The sequence below is a fragment of the Nansenia antarctica genome, assembly GCF_963989245.1.
Source record: "Nansenia antarctica genome assembly, chromosome: 18".
Lineage (NCBI taxonomy): Eukaryota > Metazoa > Chordata > Actinopteri > Argentiniformes > Microstomatidae > Nansenia > Nansenia antarctica.
The window spans coordinates 4,020,245-4,037,978 of record NC_137691.1 but is presented as its reverse complement, the minus strand read 5'-3'; the positions used below and the strand labels follow the sequence as shown (position 1 = coordinate 4,037,978).

General features: G+C 46.3%; 1 protein-coding gene across 1 annotated transcript; it reads left to right on the top strand.

The window, feature by feature from the left end:
- Nucleotides 1–2,639: 2,639 nt before the first annotated feature.
- On the top strand, nt 2,640–6,007 carry LOC308173476 (interleukin-10-like; the record flags this gene model as incomplete). The annotated part of the gene is made up of 5 exons (XM_080548506.1): nt 2,640–2,804; nt 3,157–3,216; nt 3,808–3,987; nt 5,494–5,556; nt 5,912–6,007. 5 exons carry the CDS (start codon nt 2,640–2,642, stop codon nt 6,005–6,007), a joined length of 564 nt encoding a protein of 187 aa, XP_080404632.1.
- Nucleotides 6,008–17,734: the final 11,727 nt, after the last annotated feature.

The window sequence follows — 17,734 nt, the reverse complement described above, 5'->3', positions numbered from 1 at the left end:
CCTCAGACTGGCTCTATCTCTGGGTCTTATCACCCCTCAGACTGGCTCTATCTCTGGGTCTTACCACCCCTCAGACTAGCTCTATCTCTGGGTTGCAAAACCCTGTGTGCTATATTGTTTACTGTGCATATTCATTGCTGGGATTTATGAAATGAACCTATGTGAATTGCTGTGAGCTCTGCTTACATCCTGCACACACACACACACACACACACACACACACACACACACACACACACACACACACACACACACACACACACACACACACACACATAGACCAGATCCACTAAAAGAACATGCTGAGTACTGATTCTAATGAAGTGATAATGATATTAATTGTGAAATGGGGTCAGACAGTTTCAGCAAATTCATCAGCACATTAGGAAAACGTGCATGTGGTATACTCCGAAAGCGCACACACACCTCTCAGATACAGTATTACTCAGAAAAAAACGAATCTTTAGAACATCAAACTAAAAAAGAGCATAGTAAGGGAATATGAAGACGATTTCCTTTCCGAAACAAAACCTCAACACAGCACTAAAACATTAAACACGCAGAACTTAGAAAGCACAGGAGCCAGAGATGAATCTGAGGCTTGTGAGAACAAGATGGAGGTGTGAACGGGTTAGTTTAGTTTCTTATCGCTTTTCTGTCAAACATGAAAGTGACATACAGAGATACGTGACTGAGAACCTACAGCAGCAGTCTCTCTCTCTCTCTCTCTCTCTCTCTCTCTCTCTCTCTCTCTCTCTCTCTCTCTCTCTCTCTCTCTCTCAGTTAATAATTGCAGTTTGTCACAATGCTTTTATGTTAGATATTTAAGAGGTCATATCTTGCTGAGTGTTTGCTTATTAAATATGCAAAAATAAATTCACACATACACAAACACACATGCACGCGCACACACTTCAGATTGGGATTTTCCTGTCTACCCCAATTGAGACCGGTCTACCCCAATTGAGGGCCTCTTCCCATAAGGTGGTGACTACTGAGTCATCCACCTATAGGCTTCTATACGGCCCTGACGTAGGCTTACTCATCACCCTCTCTCTCTCTCTCTCTCTCTCTCTCTCTCTCTCTCTCTCTCTCTCTCTCTCTCTCTCTCTCTTTGCCTCATCGTTTCTCTCTCTGTCTAGGTGTCATCCCCGTGTGCCACCTGGGCAGACGTGCGTTAGGCTCTGCCCACGCTCTCCGTCTGCGTCAGTGTGGTCCAGTGCCCTCAGTCTCTCCATCGTGCGCACGAAGAAACTACACAACAACAATGTTACTTTCCCAGTCTCTCTCTCTCTCTCTGTGTCTCTCTCTCTCTCTCTCCCTCTCTCTGTCTCTCTCTCTCTCTCTGTCTCTCTCTCTCTCTGTGTCTCCCTCTCTCTCTCTCTCTGTTTCTCTGTCTCTCTCTCTCTCTGTGTCTCCCTCTCTCTCTCTCTCTGTGTCTCCCCTTCTCTTTCTCTCTCTCTCTGTGTCTCCCCTTCTCTCTCTCTCTCTCTCTCTCTCTCTCTCTCTCTCTCTGTGTCTCCCCTTCTCTCTCTCTCTCTCTCTCTCTCTCTCTCTCCCCCTCTCTTTCTCTCATATAATATAATATATTTACAAATCTGATTAACTTTTTTTAAATGAGTCATCATCTAAAGCATTAGTTGATGAATCTGTTCGATAAATATTTACAGCCCTAATGTATGTAACAATTTGTAAATGAACTTACATACACTACTTTTCATAGCTCATACGATACTAATTAAATAATTGTTTTGGGAAAATGTAAGCTGTTTTAAGATCTGACACATGGTGGTCTCAATTGTGAGGTAATGTTTTTTTTTGTTGTAAAACACCACAGATGTTCCAAACTCACAATTATTATAATAATTATAATTATAATAATATGAATATGATTCATACAGTACCAACAAAGGCTTAACTTATGAACACATCTGGAAAGCACATCATGAATGTAACGAAATAAATGACGAATTAAAATGCCTTCACCAGTTGAAGAGAGACATAAACCGTCAAATGGAAAATGTTTATCGAATCAAACAATCAAATCTATTTGTACCAAGAATTCCTTCATCAATCTTTTCTTATTCTATTTCGGTACGTCTCAGTTGATTGAGTTGATGAGTGTTATGGTTTGTTACACACAGAGAAACTTTCCCTATAGCGTGCAATATGCAAATGAAGGAATGTTGCATCACACACTAACGTTACCCCATTACTGCCAGTAATTTCCCCCCCTCCTCCCCTCCTAGAGACTATAGGTATAAATGATGAACAGGCTGAGGCCAGAGACACTTCACACTGCTCCTGTGACCCCTGAAGCGTCTCCAAGGCTTTAGTCACCATCCCGACACCCAGCATCAGCATCTCCACCAAGAGGACCAACACCTCCACCAAGAGGACCAACACCTCCACCAAGAGGACCACTACCTCCACCAAGGGGACCAACATCTCCACCTAGAGAACCACTACCTCCACCCAGAGGACCACTACCTCCACTACCTCCACCCAGAGGCCCACTACCTCCACCCAGAGGCCCACTACCTCCACCCAGAGGCCCACTACCTCCACCAAGAGGACCACTACCTCCACCAAGAGGACCACTGCCTCCACCAAGAGGCCCGCCCAGCATCTCCATCATCATGTCTCCGTCGGCCCTCCTCCTGTCCCTGCTGGCAGCGTGGTGTCTGTGTGCACACGCCCAGGGCAAACGTGCCTGCTCCGACCGCTGCTGCTCCTTCGTGGAGGGCTTCCCCGTCAGGCTCAAGGAGCTGCGCGCCTCCTTCTCCAAGATCAGAGACTACTACGTGAGTAACCGCATCATGACTGCATCATCACTGCGTCGTCTGTCTTGTCATTATGTAGGAGTACACAGTGTTATATACTCATAGTATAGGCTGCTAACAGCGTCAGATATAGCCACTCACCTCAGGAATCAGCATCCACAACCCTCACCTCACCTTCATCCATCCATCCATCCATCCATCCATCCATCCATCCATCAGGGAATACATGGAGAGCATGCTCCAGCTCTTCCATGTGTAGCTCTGGTTTCCAGTAGGCGCACTCGTGCAGACCTGTGTGTGACACTCTCTGCTGTCTCTGTCGCCGCCTGGTATAGAAATGTAATCTCCTCTCCTCTCCTGCTGCTCTCTGAAGGTCGCCAACGACGAACTTGAGTCAGCGCTGCTGGACGACAACATTCTCCACTACTTTAAAGTGAGTACGACACCTTCTCCTTCCTCTATCCTGGGTTATTGTACACTAGAGTTAATCTCAGCAAAGATAGCAATGAAAGGAGTAATTATACACAACGGACTGAGAGGGGAGGGGGGGCTCTGTAGTTAACAGCGAGCGCACCGATATTGCAAGAAGTTGTGTTGTGTTTATGAACAATAAATAATAAATGAAACCCATTACGCATGGATGAGAGCGTCTCCCAGCGGCGCATTACGCATTACGCATTACGCATTATCGTGATCTTAGAATGATAAGGTTCTATCTCCGTTTAGAATGATAAGGTTCTATCTCCGTTTAGAATGAGAAGGTTCTATCTCCGTTTAGAATGAGAAGGTTCTATCTCCGTTTAGAATGAGAAGGTTCTATCTCCGTTTAGGGCAGTTCAGAGATATTGAGCGTCAAAGTTTTTACATGCCATTATGTTTTATGAGATGGAACCTTTGTATTTTATTAATAACTCAAAAATGTCAACATTTAAAAAAATAACACCACACAGGCATTAATAAACACCTAATGGATCAGATGATGTAAAACAACTCAATTTTGACAAATTGTCCCTCTCCCCCACAGAGCCCGTACGGGTGTCATGCCATGGACAACATCCTGAGGTTCTACCTGGACACGGTGCTGCCCACAGCGGTGACCACCGGACTGACCCGGCCGGGTGAGGGTAACACGGAGGACTTCAAGACCCCCATCGACTCCATCGGAAGCATCTTGCTGGGCCTGAAGAAGGACATAATTCAATGCGTGAGTACCGACAGACAGACAGGTGGATGACTTGACAGACCGTTATTAACATGTTTGAATGCCTCAAGCAGAACTGCATGGGCTGCGTTCGTTCGTAAAATCGCCCTGAGAGCGCCGGAGCGCACACTGGGTTCAACGTCATAAAGGGACCCGAGTCATTTGATTGGACAAGAGGCATTCCGCGAGTGCTGATCAGATTTCCGGAGCGTATTTACGAACGCACTACGTGTGAACTCATAGCGGAAACACAATAGTGTCCTGCTGCCGATTGTTTTTATTATCGCAGATACAATCTTACCGCTGAGCGTGTGTGTGTGTGTGTGTGTGTGTGTGTGTGTGTGTGTGTGTGTGTGTGTGTGTGTTTGTGTGTGTGTGTGTGTGTGTGTGTGTGCGCGCGCGTGCGTGCCTGTGTGTGCGTGTGTGTGCATGCCTGTGTGTGTGTGTGTGTGTGTGTGTGTGTGTGTGTGTGTGTGTGTGTGTGTGTGCGTGTCTCTGTGTGTGTGTGTGTGTGTGTGTGTGTGTGTTCCTCAGACCAACACAATCATCAACTCAGGCACTCTAGTCAGGGCTATTATATACAGTATAAGGCAACAAAAATAACACAAAAACGTACAGTTGGATTTGAAATATCACAAATATATGTGTCATATTACAAATATACATACATATTTCTGTGTAGAACACATGCATGCCTAAGCTTTTAGTCCTAGTGTAAGAATCAATCACAAAGTCTGTCTCTCACGTGACATAGGCTACAAAATGTCATTAGTGCTTCCTACAGCGGAGACCGCAAACCTCTCGACTCCGTCCCCTCGGTGCTGCTAACCCCAAACACACTGACACGACTATTTACACTTCCTAACTTTGAAGTGCATCCGAAACCCAAGCGCAGCCGCCCCCGAAACCCAGGTTCCCCCACGCTAGCAGCTAGCAGAGGGAGCGCAATGGGGTGGGCGGGGGCAGGGGGGCAGGGGGGCAGGGGGTGGGGTAGGGGGCTTGCGGTCAGAGAGGTAGAAAGAGAATGAAAGGTGACTGACAGACAGTGTGACTGACACACTGCGTTGGTTACTCAGAAAAGGCCTTGGCTTCCTGCCAGGTACATGTCACATCACACATCAGCATCTTCAGACAGGATGCCACTGACTACTGCACATAGGCCATGGACATTACAAGACACTGACTACTGCACATAGACACATGGGCATGACAGGACACTTACTACTACACATAGGCCATGGGCATGACAGGACACTTACTACTACACATAGGCACATGCACATGACAGGACAGGACATTACATAACATAGGCATTCCTAAGCTGACTCAGCAGGGCAGGCTTGAGTGACGTCATCTATGACTGTTCTGACCTCAACTATGACGCATTGTATATGTTGACGTGTGTGCGTGCATGTGCGTGTGTGTGTGTGTATGTGTGTGTGTGTGAGTGTGCGTGTGTACTGTGTAGTAAGCTCCTCCTAACACACATTCCCCTGTCTCTTCCTACAGAGGAATTACTTCTCCTGTAAGAGACCGTTTGACATCAAGGAGTTGATCTCCTCCTACAATAAGGTGAGCGGAGACTCTGAGACCGGCGTGTCAATAATGTTACTCTCAAGTTTAAACTGAATGTGTCTTTTGTTCCTTCTAATTAAGTGTGTGTGTGTGTGTGTGTGTGTGTGTGTGTGTGAAAAAAACTCTTTCTTTCTTCCTTCTAATTAATAAGTGTGTGTGTGTGTGTGTGTGTGTGTGTGTGTGTGTGTGCCAATGGCCCCTGGCCTGAGCTAGATTACTCTTCCTGCCATGACTGGCGAATCGACGATTCACTTACTTAGCCAAATGTATCGATTGTAAGTCGCTTTGGAATAAGGCGTCTGCTCAACGCCACAAATGTAATAATGTAACGTGTTTTACCATCTCCCCGTAGATGGAGAACAAGGGTCTGTACAAGGCCATGGGCGAGCTGGACCTGTTCTTTAACTACATCGAGGCGTACATGGTCTCTAATCGAAGGCAACAGTAACCCTGGGCGACCCTGTGAGCTGCGGAGGGACACACAACTGTCGCAGGAAGTGAGGATCCTGCGTCTGCTTCCCTCAACCCTCCATGTCCTGCTGAGCTGGTACTCAGACACCCCCTCCTACTGTTTCCCTGTGTATGTCCTGAGGAAATATCTATCTGTATTGTTTGGTATTTCTGTTACTCATAGAGTCATATTGACTAAATTCTGCTATCATTTAGTGTTCTTCCGTCCTAGTCCTGGAGAGCTACAGTGTGTATCAAACACTTGATCTAACAAGTCGACTACCGGTAATCATCAAGAGCCATTATTATTATTATTATTATTATTATTAGGTTTGAGTAGTGAAAAGCACTGCACAGCCTCGGCCCTGATATGAGAAGGTTTCATGTACTCTAGGCCATGCAAAGAACTATCCCAGGAGCCTCCAGGGGTTCAAATGTGGACATAATTGCGTGAGCCATGGCAGAATAGCACTTTGTGATTGTGTGGAGGCACCTTGACAGGGTTCTCTTGCCAGGGCTTAGAGTATAATAGGATGCAATTTTCTCTGTGCTGGCATCAAGTGTATTGAATAGTTGAACTGTTTTACACGACCATGTTTACAATGAAATACAGGTTTGATCGTTTGTTATTTATTTATTATCAGTGCTTATTTAAATACATTTGCATCTTATATTCTGCTCTGTTCATTTCCAGTATTTATTATTTATTTATTTTCCGAATGTATTTTTATAACATTGTTGTGACGCAATCAATTGTGATGCAATTAGCACTGAAAATATGTTTCTTTTTTTATTGTTGAACAATGAATAAAAATGTGAATAATTATCCTGTGTCCATACTCTTTCACTGACCTCTAAACTGCCCAAACTACCAATACAAGCCAACTTGGCCCACAGGGCAGAAAGCTATCGAAAAAGTTCAATCCCCGCCTCAGGAGGGGGCTGCATGTGCCCTTGAGCAAGGCACTTAACCCCAATTGCTCCAGGGGGGCCGACTATGGCTGACCCTGTGACTAGAGCAGAAAATACCAAATTACAACAGTTAACTGACAAGTTGAACAAAAGGGATACAACAAACTAATAGAGAGACACATCACTCATAACTCAGACACTCAGACACTGACACAGCATTTATGAGACCAGGCAAACTGGCATAGTAGTACTAAGTACCACATCCTGCAGAGGGGCAGAGATCCAGTGTGTGTGTGTGTGTGTGTGTGTGTGTGTGTGTGTGTGTGTGTGTGTGTGTGTGTGTGTGTGTGTGTGTGTGAGTGTGGGCAACTACTATAGAACGTGATGTGATGAACCAAACCACAAATGTGACCCAAATATCTCACTTACCAGCAGCAGGCCTGCACTCTACCGTTTACTGTAACTATAACCAGGCCTGGCTGACACACACTCTCTCTCTCTAACTCTTTCTCTCTGTGTGGGTCTCTCTCTCTCTGTGTGTGTGTGTCTCTCTCTCTCTCTCACACTCTCTCTGTGTCTCTTTCTCTCTGTGTGTGTCTCTCTCTCTCTCTCTCTCTCTCTCTCTCTCTGTGTGTCTCTCTCTCTCTCTCACACACTCTCTCTGTGTTTCCTTCTCTGTGTCTCTCTCTCTCTCTGTCTCTCTCTCTCTCTCTCTCTCTCTCTCTCTCTCTCTCTCTCTCTCTCTCTCTCTCTCACACACACACACACAAACACACAAACACACACACACACAAACACACACACACACACACACATACACACACACACACACACAAACACACACACACACACAAACACACACACACACACACACACACACACACACACACACAGATGAAGCAGAGTGCTGTGTAACACAACGGCTCAGTTGTGGTTAATAAGACACATTTTTCCCTAACTACAGTACTGCACTAATTACACTGTTGAAAAACAAACAAATAAAAATCTATTCTCTGGGATATTACTCATGCCAGCTTTAGAGCGTCCGTCTTCTTCTTCTTTCGTGTAACGTCAGAGGTCCAACTCGGTGTCGCGTAGCCATGCCCGCATCTCTGGTTCTAGGTCGAAGAGGCTGGCTTCTGAGGGTGGTCTATATAAGGGGCAGATGGTGATTATGTGGTCGGCGGTCTGCTCTGGGTCACCGCACTCGCATGCCTCACTGTCCGCCAGGCCCCACGCCTTCATTGATGTTTTAAAGCGACCGACACCAGTTCGTAGACGGTTCAGTGTGGTCCATTGCCGGCGTGGTAGGTCGTCTCCTCCAATGCCGCCATCTCCTGGGTCCCAGATGTAGCGGTGGATTCGGGAGGGCCCGGCTGACTCCTGCCCACTCCTGCTTCCAAGCTGCTGCCAACCATGCATCTCTGGAGATGTCCTCAGAGGTGGAGTTGAGCATGTCTTGTGCTGCCTTGTTGTAAGGGAGCGTCCGTCTAACAAGGCCTTACTGAAGAAAAGAGAGTACATGTGACATGGCCCATCCTCACCTTGCACATAGTGTATAGTATAGTATAATACCAGTCAAACGTTTGGACACACTGCCCCCATTCAATTGGAATTCAATTCAATTCATTCAATGGGAAAGTGTGTCCAAACGTTTGACGGGTACTGCAGGATAATCGTCTCCGTGGTTACTGAGGTGAGGTGGATGCGTTTCTGCAGCGAGAGACCACAGTGAGTTCTCTACAATGCCTAGTCAGAACACTGCACTGGGAACACTCATTGTCAGAGGGATGCTCAGTCAACAGGGTAATGCTCCGTAACGCGTATGTGTCACCACAGCACCTTATGACGGTGGCCTTGTCGAGAGCATCACCAGCAGAACGACACGTTCATGATTCATGACTTGCATTTCAGCCTGTGTGAACCACAGTGGTAGTCTAGATGTGTGAACCACCGTGGTAGTCTAGATGAGTGAACCACAGTGGAGTCTAGATGCATCTAGTCGCATTTCTCCTGCGGCCGATTTCTTACCATCAAAGCAGGAGGCGGCTTAAGCAGAAACCTGAACCACGACAACCAGGCCAGGGAAAGAGCTTCGTCTGAAAAGCTTCTTCTCGTTTTCTGTTTATTGAGAAATCATTGAAAATCAACGCCCTCTTTGAGATCAGTAAATTGTCGTTTCAGTTTACCTCCTAAATGAACTGAGTTGAAATTCAGTAGAACCCAACTGTGATCCCAACCCTGATACCTTTTCTTTTGCAAAATTCTCTAGTGCATTCTTTATGCATTCAAAGTATTTTGGGGGGGTGGTTTTGGTTATCATGGACATTCTCACTGACACATGCAACTGTTTCTCAACCCTCTAGTGATTTTCCAAACCCTCCCTGTTGGCTGCCTGTCCCATGCATGGCTGTTGACTTCCTGTGTCTGTCCAAATTTGCATACTGTATGTATTGCACATTTTTAAATTCTGTTAGTGTGCTTTCTTTTATACATTTCTTTTTTGTGGGGCAGTCCCACTCATATTTTTCATTTTATTGGACAGATGTAGTGAAGACAGACAGGAAAGTAAGGAGAAGAAGGGAGAGAGAGGGAATGTCAGCAGGGCATGGGGCCGGATTCGAACCCATGCCCATGCCGACATGGGCATGTGTGTGCGTGCACTGTAGACCGCGGTGCTAGACCACTGGACCACCCCAGGGCACCTGTTAGTGTGCTTTCTGTTGTACTTAACGTTGTGTGGGTTTGTGTGGATGTGTGACGCTGTCCTTTTAACTTTTAACTGATGCTGTGACTAAGTGGAGGAGGTGTGGAGATGTCTGTATGTTTCTATCTTTTAACTGTGCTGGAAATGCTTGGATGTGTGCCGCTGTCTGCCGTGTGTGTTCTTCTGTCGTGTGTGCTCTTTGTTTTTAACATGTAACCTGATTTCTTTTCAGCCCCTCCCCCCCTCCCCCCAAGAGGCTTTTGTCTTTTGCCAGGCCACCAATGTAAACCAGAATTAGTTCTTATTGGCCTGCCTGGTTAAATATTTTTTTTTATAAAAAAATAAAAATAAAGGAACCTATCCATAATAATAATAATAATAATTAATAACATGTATATAGCGCTTTTCCGAGGCTCAAAGACGCTGACAATATGGGAGAAACGGAAAACACAGAAACAACAAGCAACAGATAACATGGGCACATGGGACACAGAGTTAGCGAACGGGGAGGGGGGGTGGCAGGGTTAGGGGAGATGGTTAGGGGTAGGGGAGATGGTTAGGGGTAGGGGAGATGGTTAGGGGTAGGGGAGATGGTTAGGGGTAGGGGAGGCTGTATGCATGTCAGGGGGGTGGCAGGGTTAGGGGAGATGGGTAGGGGTAGGGGAGGTTGTATGCATGTCCAGGGGGGGAGGGGGGGTGGCAGGGTTAGGGGAGATGGGTAGGGGTAGGGGAGGTTGTATGCGTGTCCAGGGGGGGGGGGGTGGCGGGGATGGGGGAGATGGTTAGGGGTAGGGGAGGCTGTAGGCATGGGAGAACAGGTAGGTTTTGAGGTGGGATTTAAAAGTGAGGAGTGAGGGTGAGTCTCTGAGTGGTTGAGGGAGAGAGTTCCAGAGGCGTGCAGCTCGTGAAAAGGCACGGTGACCGAAGCCTTTGAGTTTTGAGGGTGGGACAGTGAGGGGAACAATGGATGAGGATCGGAGGGTACGGGTAGGGCGGTGGGGGAGAAGGAGGTCAGTCAGGTAAGGGGGGGCCAGGCTATGGAGGGCTGAGGGCTATGTGAGGATGAGGACTTTGAATTGGATACGTTCTTTGATGGGGAGCCAGTGGAGAGAGTGGAGGACAGGAGTGATGTGGTCACGGGACCGGGTGTTAGAGAGCAGGCGTGCCGCAGAGTTTTGGACCGTCTGGAGTCTATGGAGGGAGCGGGAGGTGATGCCGGTGAGTAGGGAGTTGCAATAGTCAAGGCGGGAGGAGATGAAGGCGTGGATGAGGGATTCAGCAGCGGGGGGGGGGGAGAGGCAGTGTCTAATTTTTGCAATGTTTCGGAGGTGGAAGTAGGATGTCTTGACAATGGAACTGACGTGGGGATCGAATGAGAGTGTGGGGTTACGTATTACCATCCATTACGTATTACCGTTTCTTCTGAATGCTGGTGACTGTGCTGGTAAGATGTGTACGTACCTGTCTGTCTGTCTGTCTGTCTGTCTGTCTGTGATGAGGATCTGTCATGTCAGGAGAGTCAGATGACTGTGATGGTTTCTGTTTTGGAAACAACATGCTGATCAAAGCCACCTGGAATTCCAGGTATTCACAAACCTGAACTGCAGATGACACTAGTAATGATTTTTTGATAATTGGCATTTATATACAGTCAACTGTTGGTGTTTGTCATGATTGCTTTATAGGGCCGGTTTCACAGACAAGGCTTAAGCCTAATCCTAGACTAAAAAACATCTTCAATGGAGATTTTACATTGAAAGTGTGATTTAGTCCAGGACTAGGCTTAAGCCTTGTCTCTGAAACCGGCCCATAGTGTACTAAACCATACAAAAAAATTATAAAAATAATAACAATAATTAAATAATAAAGGGCCGGTTTCACAGACAAGGCTTAAGCCTAGTCCTGGACTAAATCACACTTTCAATGTAAAATCTCCATTGAAGATGTTTTTTAGTCTAGGATTAGGCTTAAGCCTTGTCTGTGAAACCGGCCCATAATGTATTATTCTACATAGAAATTCTACATTTCTGAATTGCCATTGCGGAATTGCTATTTGGAGCTAACGTTTCACTGAGCTCCACATTTTATATTTGACCTTTATTTAACCAGATAAAATCTAATTCTCATTTTCAATGAAGATCTGGCCAAGAGGCCCCGGCAAGAATAAAAAAAGACAGTGAAGATACATAAATAAAAACAAATAGAAACAAAATCAACTAACCTATGTGTGGAAAGAGGGCGGGGGGTGTGTGTGTGTATGTGTGTGTGTGTGTGTGTGTGTGTGTGTGTGTGTGTGTGTATGTTGTTCCCTGAACAGCCACTACAAGAGAACAGTCACACTGACCATCTGAGGGTCACTGTCCAGCTCGAGACAGGTAACAATCTACACACATGGAAAGTGAACAAAATATACACAGTTTTGCTTGTGTAAATGTGTTTTAGTGTTGATAAAAACAAAACAAAACAACAACGACACATAATTCTACTCTGCTCAAAACCATGCGCTCCAATGTTTAGCAAATCGTTTTTGGAAAGTTTTTCTTTTGATGCTTTTCCCCCTCCAAATTAGACCCCAGGGCTTTTTTTTAGCAACGTCACACGTAGAAATCGAGTTCCTCAAAAACACGAAGTGCTAATGTAAGGTATCGAGAGATTCCACGTAAATGTAGCAACACTGTCATGATCAGTAAGTTGTGTCTTTCACACGTTACTGACGAACACGCAATCAGAGGTTCCCATCTGACAGTTCTGAGTTAGTATGAACCTGCGTCGATGGTTTCCACAATCTTGCTCAGCAGATATTCACTCATCCTCAAATAACCCTCTATCACTCATCAGCCACGTAGGTACGCAGGGATAGTCTCTCTCTGCAGGGCCAGTCGACCCTAGGAGGGGGCTACTTGGGTGGGCAAAATGTCAGGGTCTCTAGCACTCTGCAGAAGCTGTTGAAAACGAACAATCTGTCAATTAGAAACCATATTCTCAGAAAGGTACTCAATACACTCACTACACACACACACATTCATAATGATATTGAAATCAGATGAATCAGTTTGTAACCAACATTACCACGGGGGGACGCATATGAGTGATAAGGAGTCTGAGGGGTGCTACTGCGCTCTCTCTTTCTCTCTCTTTCTCTCTCCTTCTCTTTCTTTCTCTCTCTTTCTCTCTCTTTCTCTGTCTTTCTCTGTCTCACTCTCTCTTCTCTTTCTTGCTCTCAGAAATCGGAATCAGCATTCTTTAGTGTATTATATATAGTATATATATATATATATATACACACGTATATACAAGTAATATATATTCTCAAGTATATTTGCGCATACAGGATAATGACTTGGTGAGGTTGGTGCATAGGACATAAAAAACAACAATAGGAGCAAAATGTATTTAAAAGACAAAGGCAAAAAGAGCAATAGAACAATAATTATGTAGGCTGTAAATAAGGATATATTTAAAACTAATATAAATTACACTGTCAGTGCATTGTATGTGTGTGTGTGTGTGTGTGTGTGTGTGTGTGTGTGTGTGTGTGTGTGTGTGTGTGTGTGTGTGTGACGGAGGGGGCAGTGACTGTGCTGATAAGAGTAAAACACATTTACACACTCTCTCCTCAGGCCATTATTTGGGGTTAACTCAGCTGCTCTAACCATTACAGCAAGGCATCATGGGTAGGGGCCTTCTTTACGTGTTGGTTAACACACTTTAGCCAGATCGTACTGGGAAAAGGGGGAAAAAATCAATGAGGCACTTTACACAATGATACTCAGCAAGAGCCCTTTCTCTAGACTGAGGTCATTTCCAGACTCAGTGTGTGTTCAGTTGTTCAGTGGAACTCTGAGATAAATCTGGTGTGATTCACAGTAGACCCATTTTTGACATTTAGCAGACGCCTTATTCCAAAGCGACTTACAATCGATACATTTCACGAAGCAAGTGAATCATCAATCCACCAGTCGTAGCAGGAAGAGTAATCTAGCTCAGGCCAGGGGCCATTGGCAGTCGTCGTGAAAGAATTATTATTATTTTAAAAAAAATAGAGACACTGGAGAAACAGTACAAGGGGGGAAAGTAGACATCGTAGGAGACACAGTATATAGGGGGAAGCAGGTGTCTCAGTAGACGCAGTGCTGGGGGGTAGTAGACGTCTCAGGAGGAGCAGTTAAGGTGTAACCTGAAGAGATGGAGGTCTTCAGTCTCCGACAGAAGACGGGTAGTAGTGACTCTGCAGTTCTGACAGCCGTGGGAAGCTCATTCCACCAGCGGGGAGCCAGCCAGTGTAGTGAAGAGACTCCAAGTCACCTGTGTGTGTGTGTGTGTGTGTGTGCAGTGTCTAATCTAAACAACACATCTGACAAGGATCTGACAAAGAACAAAGCCGCCACAGCCACCACAGCACACACACTCAGCATGCCCTGACAGTAAGGAACGTAAGCGCGTCTGGTCTGAAGGCAGGACTTCCTCACAATCGGCTGGCTGAGGGTTCGACATATGAACAGCTTACGCTGCTGACAGCTTACGAGACGCCTGGAGAGGCTGCTTGCTACCTGAGGGAGAAACGCCTCAGCGGTGAGAATACCAAAGAGTTGTCTACGGCAAGAACTGAAGAAGGTTCCATTTTCACACACATACACACACACACACACACACACACACACACACACACACACATGCTATGTGGAATCCAGTCTTCTGATCTTCTTCAGGAATGTCATAAATGACAAGAAACCACAGTACTTTTCTGACCAAGTAGTGTATGTCAGAAATGAAAATAACTATCTGACCAGACAGACAGGCCATTTCAGGATATCTCTCATCACCTAGACCTAGGACAAATCTACTCAAATCTACTGTAATTTACAGAGCCATTACAGGATGGAACTCTTTACCCAAGCATGTTAGTAAAGCTGATTCTAGAGGCACTTTCAAGAAAACAATAAAATAGCGCTTAATACAATTAACTCTGAATTTAAAGTAGATGATTTATCTTGTTTGCTGATCTGTTATTTCATTTTTTAATTTTTTAATTTTAATTGTATTCCTTTCTTTTGTTATTATGATGTATGTATGTACCGGTATACAATGTTTATAATTGTCTGTATGAGGCCAACTGAGGCCAGTTAACTGCTTTGCACCTTGGGTAATTGCGAACAGCACCACAGACTTAAAGTGAACTAAAAGGCGCTGAGGGCGCTCTCTGTGAGGACACGGTTGTTCTTAATGACCCTACTACCCTGACCCAAGCATGTGACTTAGCATAGACAACCGCTAGAGGGGGCCACACTTTTGCCGTCAACTTAGCTCCAGCTACCACCCGTCAATCAACCAAGCTACCACCCGTCAATCAACCAAGCTACCACCCGTCAATCAACCAAGCTACCACCTGCCAATCAACCAAGCTACCACCCGTCAATCAACCAAGCTACCACCCGTCAATCAACCAAGCTACCACCCGTCAATCAACCAAGCTACCACCTGTCAATCAACCAAGCTACCACCCGTCAATCAAAAACTCTGGTAGCTCCGTTGACGAAACACCCATCAATCAAAAACTCTGCTAACACCCCCTACCCCCCATGTCAACAAAACGTGTGTGGGGGGCGCACAATAAAGATCTTGCTGAGGGCCACAGAAGTCCAAGGGCCTGGGAGGGGGAACTGGGAGGGAGGGGGGGCACCACAGAGGCCTGGGTGGGGGAACTGGGAGGAAGGGGGGGGGGGCCTGGGTGGGGGAACTGGGAGGGGAGGGGCACCACCGGTCACTTGGAAGAGGAAGGAAGGATGAGCCCCGCCTCGGGCGTTCCACGGCCGGGCTGTTTGGGTCACACTGGAGTTCAGTAACAGTGTCCTCCTCGCCCAGCTAGATGAACTGCGTGTCCTCGCCCAAAAAATGTGTACTGCACCAAACGAGTGCATGTGTAAAAGCACCCTGAGTGTGAAAACACCCTGAAATGGAGCAGCAAGAGAACAGAAACAGAGTCCTCCTCATTCAAGGAGAAAGACAAAAGTGTGAATACAAAACATTCACCTTTTGGTTCACTTAGAACTGAGTGAGGGTATTTTTTTTCTCACATTAAGTCACTTCAAAAGAACCAAACTCAGTCCTCACTAGACTTTACCTGTGAGTAAAGAAACATTTTATATCTTTGCACTCGATCAAATTTCAGGACCTTCCTTTCATGATTTTTCCTAGATATGTTCTACCACCCAGTATCCTTACATTTTCAAAATCACATCAGGCTAAGGTAATATAAAGCAATTTTTCTGTGTAGGAAGCAGGCCAATTTACAAGCGGCCAACTAGTGGTCGTTGTGTGTAAATAGCAGCTTGAGCATTGTAAAGAGGACCCCCGAGGCGGCTCTTTTAGTAGGTAAAAAGGGCACGGCTGTTCTAGTGTTAAGTGAACCAAGAGAGGAAAAAAGTGCAATAGCTCAATCGTTTGTGTAAACACACTGCCCACCTGTTTGAACGAGGACTCATTTCTTGCTGGTCCATTTCAGCAGTGACAAGGTCTCGGTCCACTGGGCTTCCACAGCGCCACCTTGGGTAATTGCACATTGATTATGCTTGTGAAATGTACGGCAAGCCTAGAGGGCCAAGAGAGTAATCCTAGGATAGGACAGAGCAGTTCCAATGACAAGGGGACTGGGACTGGGAGTGCTTTGCACTTTCATTGCTCCCCCCCAAAAAACTAACCTTAAGTGAACTGAACTGAGACGACCTCTGGAGATGACCTCAGTTAGGCTTCATTCAGCGGGGTCAGAGGTCATGTGGAGCATCCATACAAATGTCGGTGAACCGAATTCACAGTAAGTCAACAAAATTGGCTAAAACCGACCGAAGTGTGAAAATACCCATGTTGTATATGTGAAAATACAGACACCAAAATGTTAATAGTATATAAAAGCACCACACACAGACACAGACACAGACACACACACACACAGACACACACAATCTCCTCTTCAGGTTCAAAAACATTCGACATGTGAGTGTTCGTGCTTTCTCTCATGTTTGATGTCCCTCTCACTATTACAACCTGTCTGGGGCACAGGCTCATCAAAGGCTGTTCTAGGGTTGGTGTGTGTGTGTGTATGTGTCTAAGTGTCCGTGTGAGAGAGAGAGAGAGGGCGGTATAGCAAAACAAGGTACCCACTTCAAAGTACCCTCCTGAGCTATACCAGTAGAAAGGAGGGGTTGTATTTCTACATGTATGGCACATCCTGACAACCCCAACATGCAGCGCACACACACACGTGTCACCACATCAGAGAACATTACCCTGCACCCCCCCCCCCCCCCCCCCACCATAATGCCCTGCCCCCACCCCCACATTCTAATGCCAAGACATGTGTTGGGGAATTGCTACTGTGTGCGTCACATGGGCAGAACTAGCTGGTAGCGGTTGGCAGGGGAGGGGGGGGGTGTCTGGGTCATGGGGGTGGGGGGGTGAGACTGGTGCTGCTTTGAAACATGTTTCTCTTCATGGAAGGAAGGCGGGCGGGACTGTCCCACCCCGCCCCCCCCACGTTTCCCCCCATTCTCAAACCCCAAACAACCAAACAACACATACCTGAGAGGTAGCTGCGGATTTCACGATGACTGCGTGTTAAGCCCCATGCCACCCCAACCCTGTTCCCCGAGTAAACCCCCCTGCCACCCCTGCCCTCTGTATCTCATGTTTGTGTGAAGATGCCTGAGAAACGCCCGTGTTTTCACGTATATAACACGTGTGGGTGATTCCACTTTGAGGTGTTTCAGTGTGTACGTGTGTGTGTGTGTATTACGGTACGCATGTATGTCAGAGACTGGCTCTGGAGGTGGAGACGGCTAGCTTGGCTCTGTGATGTCAGGACTGCCCAGCATGAGTGTGAGAGTGTGTGAGAGCGTGTGTGTTAGAGTGTGTGTGTGAGTGTGTGTGTGTGTGTGTGTGAGAGAGAGAGAGAGAGAGAGAGACAGAGAGACAGAGTCAGAGAGAGAGAGAGAGAGAGAGAGAGAGAGAGCATGCCACTGTGTGTAACAGAAAAGGAGAGCAGGTGGTGTTTTAAGTGTTTTAATCCAAAGCTGAAGCAGACGGAAATACAGCAGTTGGACAAAAACAAAA